A 13,363-nucleotide genomic window follows, 5' to 3' on the forward strand; every position below is an offset into this window, starting at 1 on the left:
ATACAGCTCTTGAGTCTGTCCTCATACCAGTTCAAAGCGACCCCGAAAGCTCTCCAAATTAACATCTTCCTAAAATATAGTGCGTAAACGCCCCAGCATAAGAGCCTCTTGACAGAGAGAAGTCCACTCTGTGGCACAGACTGTAGTACCACAGATCTGCAACCCCAGCCAGCCATTTTCATTCATATACGTGGCTGATAATAAACCAATTAGCCGAAGACTCTGATAGGTGGCTCAGTGTATACTGAACACTAGTAGTAAGAAATACTTAAAAGTCTGGATCCAAAGAAAGACAGCCTGATATAAGTTAAATAAGTTATGTCTTTTCTAATAGGCCAGCATATTCATTTTATACTTAAAACACTGTTCAGCCTGCTGACAGAGTTAATTTCCTATGAAGCCTGATAATACATGACCCTTCTCACTTTGTGTGTTACATACTTGCTACTCATTTCTTTCTCAGATTCTTTTTTGTTCTAGGCTGGTATGTCTCAAAGTCCTAATCTACATATCCAATTATAATAATATTTATTAAAATAAATAACCTTTTAGGTTTATAGGCAACTATCCTTTAAATCCTAAGCAAGGATTCTTTACCTTGGCTGCACATTAGAATAACCTGGGGGAGTTTTAAATCTAGAGGTTCTGATTTAATTGACCTGGGGTAGAGGAGGGAGCTTAGATGGCAACCCAGGTGATTCTAAGCAGCCAGGATTGGGAAATACTGCTTTAGACAGAGCAGTGCTTCTCAGCTTTGACTGCACCTTGGAATCACCTGGGGAGCTTTAAAAAATACTGACGCTTAGGTCCCACCCCTGAGACTCTGATGTAACTGGCAGAGTGCTGTGTAAACACTGAACTGTTGTCTGGAGGAAAGACCTGACCTTGGGTCAGAAGACTTGGGTTTTGCATCCTTCCTGACTCTCATTAGCTATGAGACACTGGACAAACTACGTAACTTCTCTACACCTTAGTTTTCTCATCTTTAAAATGGTGACAATAATACCTACCTCACAGGACTGTTGTAAGGATTAAGAGAGATAATGTAGATAAAATATAAATTTTAAATAACTATGCAAAGATACTGGTACCCCCATATAATGAGTCTGGGGCCCTTAAATATTTACCATTTACAATATGTGCAGGAAAATATACATGTGTAACAAGGTTTCTCAAACTTTTTGAGAGAATTCTTAAAAATAAGTATAAGCAGGAAAACATTCCGTAGTGTGTACAGTACCTATTCAGTTAACTGTCTTCCATTTAACTGTTTTTGCTGTTTAATCATTAACAGCACAAAAAGGAGCTATTTATCCTTTTCCTCAGTCTTCCACCATCAGTCCCTGATCCCAGGGATTTCATCCAAGTTAGGAAAGGATAAGGGAAATTTAATTCAACATATTGACTGTCTATTATGTACATACATCAGTGCTGGGTGCTGTGGGAAACTGAAAAGAAGGAGAAAACCGAGTTCCTACCTTGAGGAATTTACAATCTGGAAACTGTGTACAGGAGAAAATGTATATACATTTGAAGTGGCTGTGTAAAGCAAGGTGATTGGCCGATTATAGAATTACATCAGGAAGGGCTATAGGGATACAGAGAAGCAAGAGCTCATCATGACCTGGAATGGTTGGAGAAGATGGTATGGAAAGAGAGGGCTTAAACTGAGCCCTAAAGGAGGTTAAGGTTTAGATAAAGATGCAACCAAACCCACTACCGTTGAGTTGATTCTGACTCATAGTGACCCTATAGGACAATGCAGAACTGCCCCATAGGATTTCCAAGGCTATAATCTTTACGGAAGCAGACTGCCACATCTTTCTCCCACAGAGCAGCTGGTGGGTTCGAACCACCAACTTTTCCTTTAGCAGCCAAGTGCTTTACCACTCCACCAACCAGGGCTCCTTAAGGTTTAGATAAATTTAGAAAAATAATTTAAATCAGGGCAAAAGCAAAGAAGCAGAAATGAGCATGGATGTGTAGGCAACAGTGAAGAAATTGTCCAGGCTGAAATACAGTTAAATGGTTGAAGATATGGTTAGTTAGGTAAGACCAGATTGTGGAGTGGCTTTAATGTCTGGGAGATTTGTCTGATCTTTTATTCCTGAGCTCTGGAGAGCATGGAAGTAATCTTATGAATAAGATGCCACGAGAGGGGTAATCTGCTAATGAGGAAGAGGACGGATGAGGTAGACGGGATGTAGGAGCAGCAGTTATTCAGTAATCCAGAGAGGAGGTGGTATTGACATGGTATTGGTGTCCCTTCAAAAGGAAAAGAAACATCTGAAGAAAGAATTAATAGGCTTTAATTATATATTGACATTAGGGATTCAAGATCAGGGATTAGTGAAAAATGGCATAGGGAATAATGGTGCCATTAAGAGAGATGGGAAAATAAAAGAGGAGCAGGTTTGAGGGATGTTAGGATTTTCTTAGTAAATATATCTAGTAGGCATCTGGGAACTCAGTGAGAGAGATCAGGAACAGATATTAAAATTTAAGAAATATCTATAAAGCAGTGAGTGGTGAGACTTTGAAGTAATTTTCTAAAGCATAGAATGTTAAAAAAAAAAAAAAAAAAGAAGAAGAAGAGTAGAGAACAGCAGACCTTATTTATTTGCGGCTTATGGAAGAGAAGCCTGTGAAGGAAACGCAGAAAGAAGGATCAGAGAAGGCAGGGGAGAAGTCAGAGAGTGCAGTGACCCTGACATACCGAGAACAGAGGTTCTTAAGAAAGAAGGAACAGTCAACAGAGTACAACGTCCCAGAAAGAACAAGGAAAATGGGGCCAGCCAAGGATGTGGCAGGGAGTGAATTTGAGAACTAGGTATTCTACTTTTCTTTCTTCCCACATGTGGACCGTGAAATAATTTCAGGATCTCTATCCATATCTGCCGTTCAAATGAATATTTTTTTTTTAATTCAGTCATTTTTGCTAAATCTTTAGGGCAAGGGTCCAAAATGGCAGAGAAACCATTTTATATCATAATCCTGTTTCAATTTACTTTGAAACTAGATTCTTTGTAACTGTGCAGGGACATTTTACTTTTACAGCAGAGAGCATCTGTAGCTGTTTGTTGTATTTATTAAGGAACTCAGTCAATGAAAAGTATTTATACGTAATTGAATGTTACTTTAAAATTAGTAATCATGCTCAGTCTTCAAAAGACTTAAAAGCCAACTAACAGAAAAGCCCTACTGATAATTATAAAAGAGCTGTGACTACTTCTGTTTCTCTCTTTTTGGGTTTAGACAGTCAAGTCCTGGTTTCTAAACCTGGCAACTCTTCAGAATCATCTGGGAAGCGCTTTTTTAAATGGAGGTTCCCAGACCACTTCCTCAAATATTTTGATTCAGTCAATATGGGAATAAAAAATATAAATACCATTTTATATCAAAAAGGTCCCTAGGTAATTTGAGGTGCTGGCAGATTCAGGAATCACTGCAATGAAGTGTGATGAATGAAAAGAGAAAGAGGTTTTCAAGCAAATCAAGAATGTGGGAGGACAAAAGGGCCATCCCTCTTCACCCCCTTATTATTGGTCAGCCAAAAAGGGTCAATTGATAGAACCAAAGTTAGATTAAGAACTGAATGATGGAGAGAGCTGAAAATCAGTGAGAAAGGTTCTCTACTCGTACCTACATTTTATAACTCTGATCACTCCTAATGGTCAATATTAGATAGTGCTTTTATACAGATGTTTATAAAGAGATATTTTAATAGAAAAGGCATAATTGAATGGAAAAACATATTATTCTTTTGCCTAAACATACCCATGGGAAGCTTCACGGTTCCAAAAGACCATTAAAAGCACCACTCTCCAATCTAGTATTGGTTTACTGAAGGGAAACGAGAAGGAAATGAATAGCCAAAGGGCTTCTTAATGTTCCACAACCATGCCCATAAAGGCTTGGCACATTTTTTTAGCAGCTATCAGAGATGGGACAGCAAATCTTTATTTCCTTCCTCAATGGGGTGAGAGTCAACAGACTTCACAAATACTTCCGGAGTACCTGCTGTGTGCCAGGCATCAAAGCAGGCGTTTTCATCTGTGTCATCTAGGGCGGGGGAGGGAAGGCTGAGGCACTGGTAAATCATCTTAAGAAGTCTGAGGTGAGGCATGATTGTGACTACGGACAAAAACTCCCCTAAGTCTCTGGCTCCCCACAGTGAGGAAAACCGGTTACAAAGAGTGGGAGGATACCTGGTTAGGATGCAGGGCCCTCCTTACTCAGTGATCCTATTTTATAAAGTTCACACTCCCCTAAGAGTGGTTGTATATCAATAATTATCAACTAACCTTCATTTTCTGTTAATATATTACCAGATTATAGGGAGGGAACATATCCAGGTGGAGACATCTGTCAGGAGAGGTGGGGGGCACCATTGGCAAAGTCACTTTCTTTACAGTGTTTCTGTAGCTCGCTCTGTACATGTAATTCAGAATTTGTACATACGCCCTTTCATGTTTCAAGCTTTGTTTAGGACCTTACTTTAGTTATTTGGATGAATAGGTTTCAGAATTAGATTAAATAGCTACTTACATTAAAAGTTAGTCACTTTGAGATATATTGTAGTTTGTGTCCCCATTTTAGTTGAGCTTCATTTTGCAGCCAGGTAGCTACAAAACAGTGATTTTTTTCAAGATAAGGTATTGTGGAAATAGTTTAATAGTATGAAGGATGCATCTCACAGAGCTCATGCAAAGACAATTTATATTGATATTTACTACTTGGTATCAGTGAGGACAGAAACCCTGGTGGAGTAGTGGTTAAGAGCTACGGCTGTTAACCGAAAGGTCAGCAGTTCAAATCCAGGCGCTCCTTGGAAACTCTATGGGGCAGTTCTACTCTTCCTATAGGGTCACTATGAGTTGGAATTGACTCGACGGTATTGGGTTTTTTTTAAATTAGTGAGGATAAGGAGCCCTGGTGGCACAGTGGTTAAAACACTGGATTGCCAACCAAAAGGTCATTGGTTCGAAACCACTAGCGGGTCTACAGAAGAAAGATTTGGCAGTCTGCTTCCGTAAAGAGTTATAGCCTTGGAAACCCTATGGGTCGCTATAGAGTCAGAATTGACCTGACAGCAGTGGGTTTGGTTTTTGGTTTGGTATTAGTAAGGATATTATGTGATAACTTTAAAATAAAGTCTTCTAAGATTAAAAGGGACCATGACTAACCTTTAAGCTTTGGATGTCCTCGATACCTAAAAATAATGAGAAGGGTGAGCTGGACCAGCACAATAAGCACAAAAAGGACCCGGGCCTGCAGAGACATAGATGTCAATATGAAATAGATTCGTGAGTACGGCTTCTGTCAAGATTCTTTAAATGGTATTATTAACAAAACTGGAAATGGCATTATTGACAAAAATGACTATGTAAGAAAAATATATGGTCAGAGAGAATCAAACAACTGATTCACCAAAAAAGAAAATTATAAGGTTCTTCAGCATTTTTTTTTCCAGCATTACTCTTTCAGAATATGTATATTTGACCAATATTGAAACTAAGTAATTTTTATTCGGTTATATTAAGTGATTAAATTAAAATAGTCATTTTCATTGTAGTGGGAGAAGTATAATCTGTTTTGTTTTATTTAGAGTTGAATAAGGTTAAAAAATTAACATATGCAGACTAGAAGCTGAGTCAGTAGAGACTACGTCTTCTTTTGCTTTCTTGTTCACTTGGAGATTAACTGACTGTGAAGGCACACGTGATCTAGATGCTGGCTTCTCAAGGTATGGTGCCCAGACCATCACCGACACCACCTTGAGGCTGTTATAAATGCAGAATCTCAGGCCCCAGCCTAGACCCACTGAATCAGAATCGGCATTTTAATAAAATTCCCAGGTGATTCCTATGCACATTAAAAATACATGAAGCCAGATCTGGGTGACTATTAAAAATCCCAAAAAGCAAAATAAAGGACAAAAATAAAAATTTATAACATGAGATACAAATGCCCATTAATCATATTTTTTAAAAAGCTCAATAATCACACAAGTAATAAACGAAAACTAAAGTAATAACAAATATACTTTTTAAGTCTATAAGGATACATGCCAAAATGACCAATGATGGTTATCTCTGGGAGGTAGAATTAAGGAAGGTTTAAATTGTCTTTATAACATGTTTGTATTTTATGTTAATACCAAGGATAGGTGAGACCTGAGGAAAATAGAGTATAAGTTGCCACAGTTTCTCTAGAAAACTATTAAAAACTTAAAAAAAAATACCCACTTAGACAGAGTGGGAGAAAAATGTAAAACAAAAAATCAAATTCACAAAAATGATCAGACTTACTGGTCTAACAGAGACTGAAGGAACCTCTGGGACTATGGCCCTAAGACACCCTTCTGACCTGGAACTGAAGCCATTCCTGGAGACAACCTTCCAGCCAAACCACAGATAGGTCCATAAAATAAACAGTAACACCCAAGAGGAACGAGCTCCTTAAAACATCAATTGTATGAGATCAAAAGGGCAATATTTACCTAAACGCAAAGATGAGAAGGTAGGAAAGGGCAGAAAAGCAGGACAAAAGGTAAAGGGAAACCCAGGGCAGAAACAGGGAGAGTGCTGACACCTTACAGGGAAGGAAACCAAGGCCATGAAACACTTTATGTACAAACTACCGAATGGTAACCAGATTTGCTCTGTAAACTTCCACCCAACACACAAAAAAATATTAAATAAAAATACCCATTTATTTGCTCAAAAAATATTTAAGGGCCTACTAGATGTTGAAACACCAAACAATTTCCCTGACCATCTGGGGCTTATGTTGTAAAAAGGGAGAACAGACAAAAAGCAATGAATAAATAATATGTACTTTACAATAATTATAATAAATAAGTATATACAATAGTGTGCCCACCCTTTGATCCAGCAAGTCATTTCTAGGAATTTATTTCAACTTACTGTATTAGAGATATATACAGAAACTTAAGTTATGAGCATTATTTACATTAGAGAAAAAAATTGGAAACAACTGTCCAACAAAGAAGGGAGTGGTTAAATAAATTTGGTATACCTAGGACAATATAATGCAGCCAATAAATATCATGTTACAAAATAAAATGTGACAAAATGGTCAAAACAAATCCTTCAGTTAAAAAAAATCAGACCGCAAAAGAGAATGAAAAATATACTACTACTTTATATCAAAAATTCACATATATCTCTATATATACACACACATACAGTATACGTGTATTGAACCCTGGTGACAGTGGTCAAGCACTCAGCCGCCAACTAAAAGGCTGGCGCTTTGAACCCACCAGCTGCTCTGCGGGAGAAAGATGTGGCAGTCTGCTAACGCAAGGATTTACAGCCTCGGAAACTCTACGGGGCAGTTCTCCCCTGTCCACAGGGTCACTGTGAGTTGGAATTGACTCGACAGCAACAGATTTGGTTTTATATGTATATGTATACGGGAGAGAAAAGTAAGGAAAAATAGAGTATCATAAAGATAAATACAATGGTTATGACAACAGAAGGATGTGGGGCTGATTCCACTTTACAGATTTCTCTATTTTCCAAGTTTTCTATATTGAGCATATATTGTTTATATAAGAAGTAATATTATTTTTGAACAACCCTTAAGCCAACTCAGTACAATCCCTATAATTCCCTCAGTTATCCTGGTTTTATGGCATTGGTTAGAACCAGGTCCCAAATCACAGGTATTGCTTGTCCAGGCCTCTCCACCTTCTAACTCAAATCAACTTAAAAGCATTTTATTCTTCTATATAAGTAACACCCCAAGCATCCCTGCTGGTGCAGTGGTTAAAGTGATTGACTGCTAACCGAAAGGCCCGTGGTTCGAAACCACCAGCAGCTCTGCAGAAGAAAGGTGTGGCAGTCTGCTTCGGTAGAGATTTATAGCCTCGGAAACCCTATGGGGTTGCTAGGAGTCGGAATCGACTCGACAGCAGTGGGTTGTACATAAATAACAAAAATTTAATTTTATTTATAAGGTTCAGCTTTCTTTTTACATAACTATATTGTTTTAGACTTTGGATTTACCAAATCCAGTAAAAACACGTGTAACATCTGGTTGAATTCACTCACCACGATATAGTGGTCAGTAAGGAGAATAAACGATGCCAGGGGCTCAAACGTGAGATGAAGATCCTCTTCAACAGAAAATATGTGGTGAACAGTCTCTCTTCTTCCAACAGAATCCTAGTTATAAGCACAGCAGAGAAGTAACTCTCAAGAAGATTTAAATATTTATAATGCTCCAAGAGTAAGCTTCCAATAACTACTCTCAGTTATCTCTGAATAGCTTCATTTTTTTCTTATTGTGGTAAAATACACCTAAAATTGACCTTCTTAACCATTTTTAAGCATACAATTCAGCAGTATTAAGTACATTTACACTGCCGTGTAACCATTACCACTATCTTATTTCCAGAACTTCTTCATCCCGTTAAACAGTAACTCCCCATTCCTGGCTTCCTGGCTCCTGGTAACCTCTATTCTATTTCCTGTGTCTATGAATTTACCTATTCTAGATCGAGCCTATTTTCAGAATGTACTAGATAAAATGTATTGAATTTTCCAAAATCAAACTTAGTTTCATCTTTACCAATTGACTGAAAATTTCCTAAATCAGAGTTCAATGTGGATATAGCTTAATCATTTACACAGCAAATTGAAAGTTACTCACTTACCTGGACAATTACTTCTATGCTGTGTGTTCCATTACTATAGTTTCTGGGATTCCACTTTAGTGTGAAAATAGGTCCAGACAAATGAATGGCCTCCCCTAAATCAACTCCATCAATCTTAACTGCAACAGAAGTAATGGAGGCTGAGGAAAAGGCCAAGACTCTAAAATGAGAGCATACACAAATGCGTGGTTTTAGGTCATTGTTTTTTTAACGGAGAACAGCCCTACTGTACCTGGAAAAGATACTATAGGCAGAACAATCACACTGCACACCTTGTAGGGACCACTACTCAATGACTCTGATTTCTATCTGAATGGTGGCTTTTGGAGTTGTATAGTTCAGCAGACCTGAATTGGTGAGAAATTAGGAATAACTATACTCTTTTACATTTTAGAAAGGAAAATCTATTTTTTTTTTTTTACAAATTCTTTAAGTCCTAGTTTTTATCATGGCACAGTCCTGTTAATAAAATATTAAGCCTATCATCTGCTTCTTTGGTTCCCAACATATCTGCCCAGAAGAAGCAATGTCATATAAAGGGCTAGGCTTCCCTTCAGGGAGAATAACCCCTAAATCTGATATCAAGTGCCCATTAGAACCCTGACTAAGATGTGCACTCTACTTCACCAGTAATCAAACTTATATAAATTTAAGAGCTTGGCAGCATTTTTTCCACATTAATTAGTGAAAAATTTACTTCAAAAAATCTTTTTAGGAGTATAATATCCAATAGTGATAGGAGTGCTGTGCAACTGGCCCTCATATTGCTTGGTAATATTATAAATTAGTGAATCTGTTTTAAAAAGTAACTGGGCAATCTTTATCAACAATCATAAAGGAATTCAAACTCTTTCACTCAGAATCCTACGTCTAGAACTCTGTCTTAAAAAAAATTACTCAAATGAAGGAAGGCTCTATATACACTAGATGATCATCCCCAAATTAAAAAAAAAAAACAAAAAAACTAAGGGTTCATCAATAAGACAAGAAAATGGTTGAAAACCTGTCATACCGTTTCTCAGTGGAATGTTACCAAAACCCAAACCCATTGCCACAGAGTTGATTCCAACTCACAGCAACCCTGTAAGGCAGAGTGGAACTGTGCCATAGGGTTTCCAAGGCTGTAAATCTTTACAGAAGCAGACTGCCACATCTTTCTCCTGCAGAACGGCTGGTGAGTTCGAACCGCCGACCCTTCAGTTAGCAGCCAAGTGCTTTAACCACTGTGCCACCAGGGCTCCTTATGGAATGTTAAGCAGTTATTAAAATAATCATTATAAAGACAATCTGGCAACAATATAATGTTGAGAGAAAAAAAGTAGGAACTAGAATAGCTGTGTCCTATGATTACAACTATATAAAAGTGTGCCTAAAACAGAAGGCCTGAGAAGGAAAACTCAGAAATGTTAATAATAGTACTCTTAAAAAAAAATAGAGGGAGGAAAAATCCTGCATGCTTTATTTATAATCATATCACTCTATTTTTCCAACTGTTGTTATGCTGCATTAGTTTTCAACATAAAAGAGTATTTAAAACAGAGTCCCAGTACGCTCGAAAGAGGTCGCGTACCTCTTTCCATAAGGAAGCGTAATGTCCCATTAAGCGTCTCTTAATCTGCACCGTCATATTCATGTGCCAACTGCATTTTCAATTCCCCAAGACTTAGATAGCTTTTGCTTTACTGGGAGACTACACAGCAAGATAAAAAAATTTTTTTCTGATATATGTGAATTTTTAATATCAAATAAGTTATATAAAGGAATATGTACATTATGATTATACAGGCGTATATTATTTTATTGCACTTTGCAGATACTTCATTTTTTACAAATTGAAGGTTTGTGGCAACCATGTGTCTAACAAGTCTATCGGCACCATTTTTCCAACAGCATGTGCTCACTTTGTGTTTGTCACGTTTTGTTTATTCTCCTAATATTTCAAACGCTTTCATTATTATTATATCTGTTATGGTGATCTGTGATCTGTGATCTTTGCTGTTACTATTGTAATTGTTTTGGGGTGCCATGAACCACGCCCATATAGGACAGCGAACTTAATAAATGATGTGTATGTTCTGGCTGCTCCACTGACCAGCCATTCCCCCATCTCTCTCCCTCTCCTCAGGCCTCCCTGTTTCCTGAGACACGACAGTATTGAAATCAGGCCAATTAATAACCCTACAATCGCCTCTAAGTGTTAAAGTGAAAGGAAGAGTTGCACGTCTCTCACTTTAAATCCAAAGCTAGAAATGATGAAGCTTAGTGAAACAGGCATGTCGAAAGCCGAGACAGGCTGAAAGCTAGGCCTCTTGGCCCAAGCCGTTAGCCAAGCTGTGAATGCAGAGGAAAAGTTCTTGAAGGAAATTACAAGTGCTACTCCAGTGAACACATGAAGGACAGGAAGGCGAAACAGCCTGATTGCTGACACGGAGAAAGTTTTAGCGGTCTGGACAGAAGGTCAAACCAGCCACAACATTCCCTCAAGCCAAAGCCTCATCCAGAGCAAGGCCCCAACTCTCTTCAATTCTGTGAAGGCTGAGAGAGGTGAGGAAGCTGCAGAAGAAAAGTCTGAAGCTGGCAGAGGTTGGTTCATGGGGTTTAAGGAAAGAAGCTGTCTCCATGGCATAAGAGGGCAAGGTGACACAGCAAGTGCTGATGTAGAGCCGCAGCAGCGAGTGATCCAGAAGATCCAGCTGAGATAGTCGATGAAGGGGCTGCGCTGAACCACAGACTTCCGTGTAGACGAAGCAGCCCTATACTGGGAGAAGATGCCATCGAGGATACATTTCCAGCTAGAGAGGAGAAGTCAATGCCTCGCTTCCAGGTTTCAAAGGACAGGCTGACTCTCTCATTAGCTAATGTAACTGGTGACTTCAAGTTGAAGCCAATGCTCATTTACCATTCCGAAGATCCTAGGGCCCTTAAGAATTATGCTAAATCTACTTTACCTAAGCTCTACAAATGGGACAACAAAGCCTGAATGTCAGTGCGTCTGCTTACAACATGGTTTACTGAATATTGTAAGCCCGCTGTTGAGGCCTACTGCTCAGAAAAAAAGATTCCTTTCAAAATATTAGTGCTCAGAAAAAAAGATTCCTTTCAAAATATTACTGCTGATTAACAGTGCATCTGGTCACCCAAGAGCTCTGATGAAGATGTACAAGGAGAGCAATGTTGTTTTCATGCCTGCTAACACAACATCCTTTCTGCAGCCCACGGATCAAGGAGTAACTTCAACTTTGAAGTCTTATTATTCAAGAAGTACATTTTATAAGGCTACTGCTGCCATAGACAGTGATTCCTCTGATGGATCTGGGGAAGGTAAATTGAAAACCTTCTGAAAGGACTCACCATTCTAGGTGCCGTTAAAAACATTCTTGATTCACGGGAGGAGGTCAAAATATGAGCATTAATGGGAGTTTGGAAGAATATGATTCCAACCCTCATGGATGACTTTGAGGGGTTCAAGATTTTAGTGGAGGAAGTACCTGCAGCTGTGGTGGAAATAGCAAGAGAAATAGAAGTGGAGCCTGAAGATGTGACTGAATTGCTGAAATGTCATGATAAAGCTTTAACGAATGAGGAATTATTTCTTATGGATGGGCAAAGAAAGTAGTTTCTTGAGATGGAATCTACTTCTGGTGAAGATACTGTAAACACTGTTGAAATGACAACCGAGGATTTAGAATATTACATAAACTTAGTTGATAAAGCAGTGGTTTGAGAGGAATGACTCCAACTTTGAAAGAAGTTCAACTGGGGGTAAAATGCTATCAAACAGCATTGCATACTACAGAGAAATCTTTCATGAAAGAAGAGTCAATCAATGTGGCAAACTTCATTGTCTTATTTTAAGAAATTGTGACAGTCACCCCAACCTTTGGCAACCACCACCCTCATCAGTCAGCAGCCATCAAGATCAAGGCAAGACCCTCCAACAGCAAAAAGATTATGACTCACTAAAGGCTCAGAAGATGGTTAGCACTTTTTAGCAATAAAGTATTTTTAAATTAAGGTATATACATTGTTTTTTTAGACACAATGCTATCATACACTTAACAGACTACAGTATAATGTAAACAAAACTTTTATATGCACTGGGAAATCAAAACATCTGTGTGACCTGCTTTAAAAAGACTGGAAAAAAATACACAAAGATGATAATGGTAAGAGTTCGGATTTACGGATGATTTTTAAAATGTCATCAGTTTAAAAATACATATATTTTAATTGAATGTGAACAAAACAGTAAGCAATTTATGTAACATTTAAGTTGCTGAGAAAACTAAAGTGGGACATCTCATTGGTTTCACACGGTAATGCTGGCACAATAAGTTGTTGTCCATCGATATCAAACTGAAAGTAAATCTGAAAAACTGCTACATACCTGATGTGTGTTGAGTGAAGGAGCCTTTCTAGGGGTTCATGTTTAGCGTAACTATAGAGGAGTGATTTAGGGTTGGTGATAAGAACCACAGGCCACTTGCCAAAGGTCAAATCTGCAAAGCTAAAAAGGTCATGATCAAAAGCAAAGATCCGGTACCTACAGACCAGAAGACAATAAGATAATTTAGTAACTTTATATTGTAAGAGGGCACAAAGTAATACATGAAACATATGTAAAAATATAAAACTAGTGCCTTTTTACATCATGAATTTGAATGCAGGATAAACAAT

At 38.1% G+C, this 13,363-nt stretch overlaps 1 protein-coding gene across 4 annotated transcripts in view; it reads right to left on the reverse strand.

Moving 5' to 3' along the window:
- TMEM62 (transmembrane protein 62) overlaps nucleotides 1-13,363 on the reverse strand; it is a 36,000-nt gene that overhangs the window by 6,564 nt on the left and 16,073 nt on the right. For all 4 annotated transcript variants that reach the window (XM_049898199.1, XM_049898198.1, XM_049898200.1 and 1 more), the window contains 4 exons: nucleotides 13,074-13,229; nucleotides 8,687-8,846; nucleotides 8,082-8,195; nucleotides 5,187-5,271 (listed from right to left, as the gene is read on the reverse strand). In XM_049898199.1, coding sequence (XP_049754156.1) covers nucleotides 5,187-5,271; nucleotides 8,082-8,195; nucleotides 8,687-8,846; nucleotides 13,074-13,229 — 515 coding nt within the window. The remainder of the gene's footprint in view (nucleotides 1-5,186; nucleotides 5,272-8,081; nucleotides 8,196-8,686; nucleotides 8,847-13,073; nucleotides 13,230-13,363) is intronic.

Source organism: Elephas maximus, chromosome 10 (genome assembly GCF_024166365.1).
Source record: "Elephas maximus indicus isolate mEleMax1 chromosome 10, mEleMax1 primary haplotype, whole genome shotgun sequence".
Classification (NCBI taxonomy): Eukaryota; Metazoa; Chordata; class Mammalia; order Proboscidea; family Elephantidae; genus Elephas; species Elephas maximus.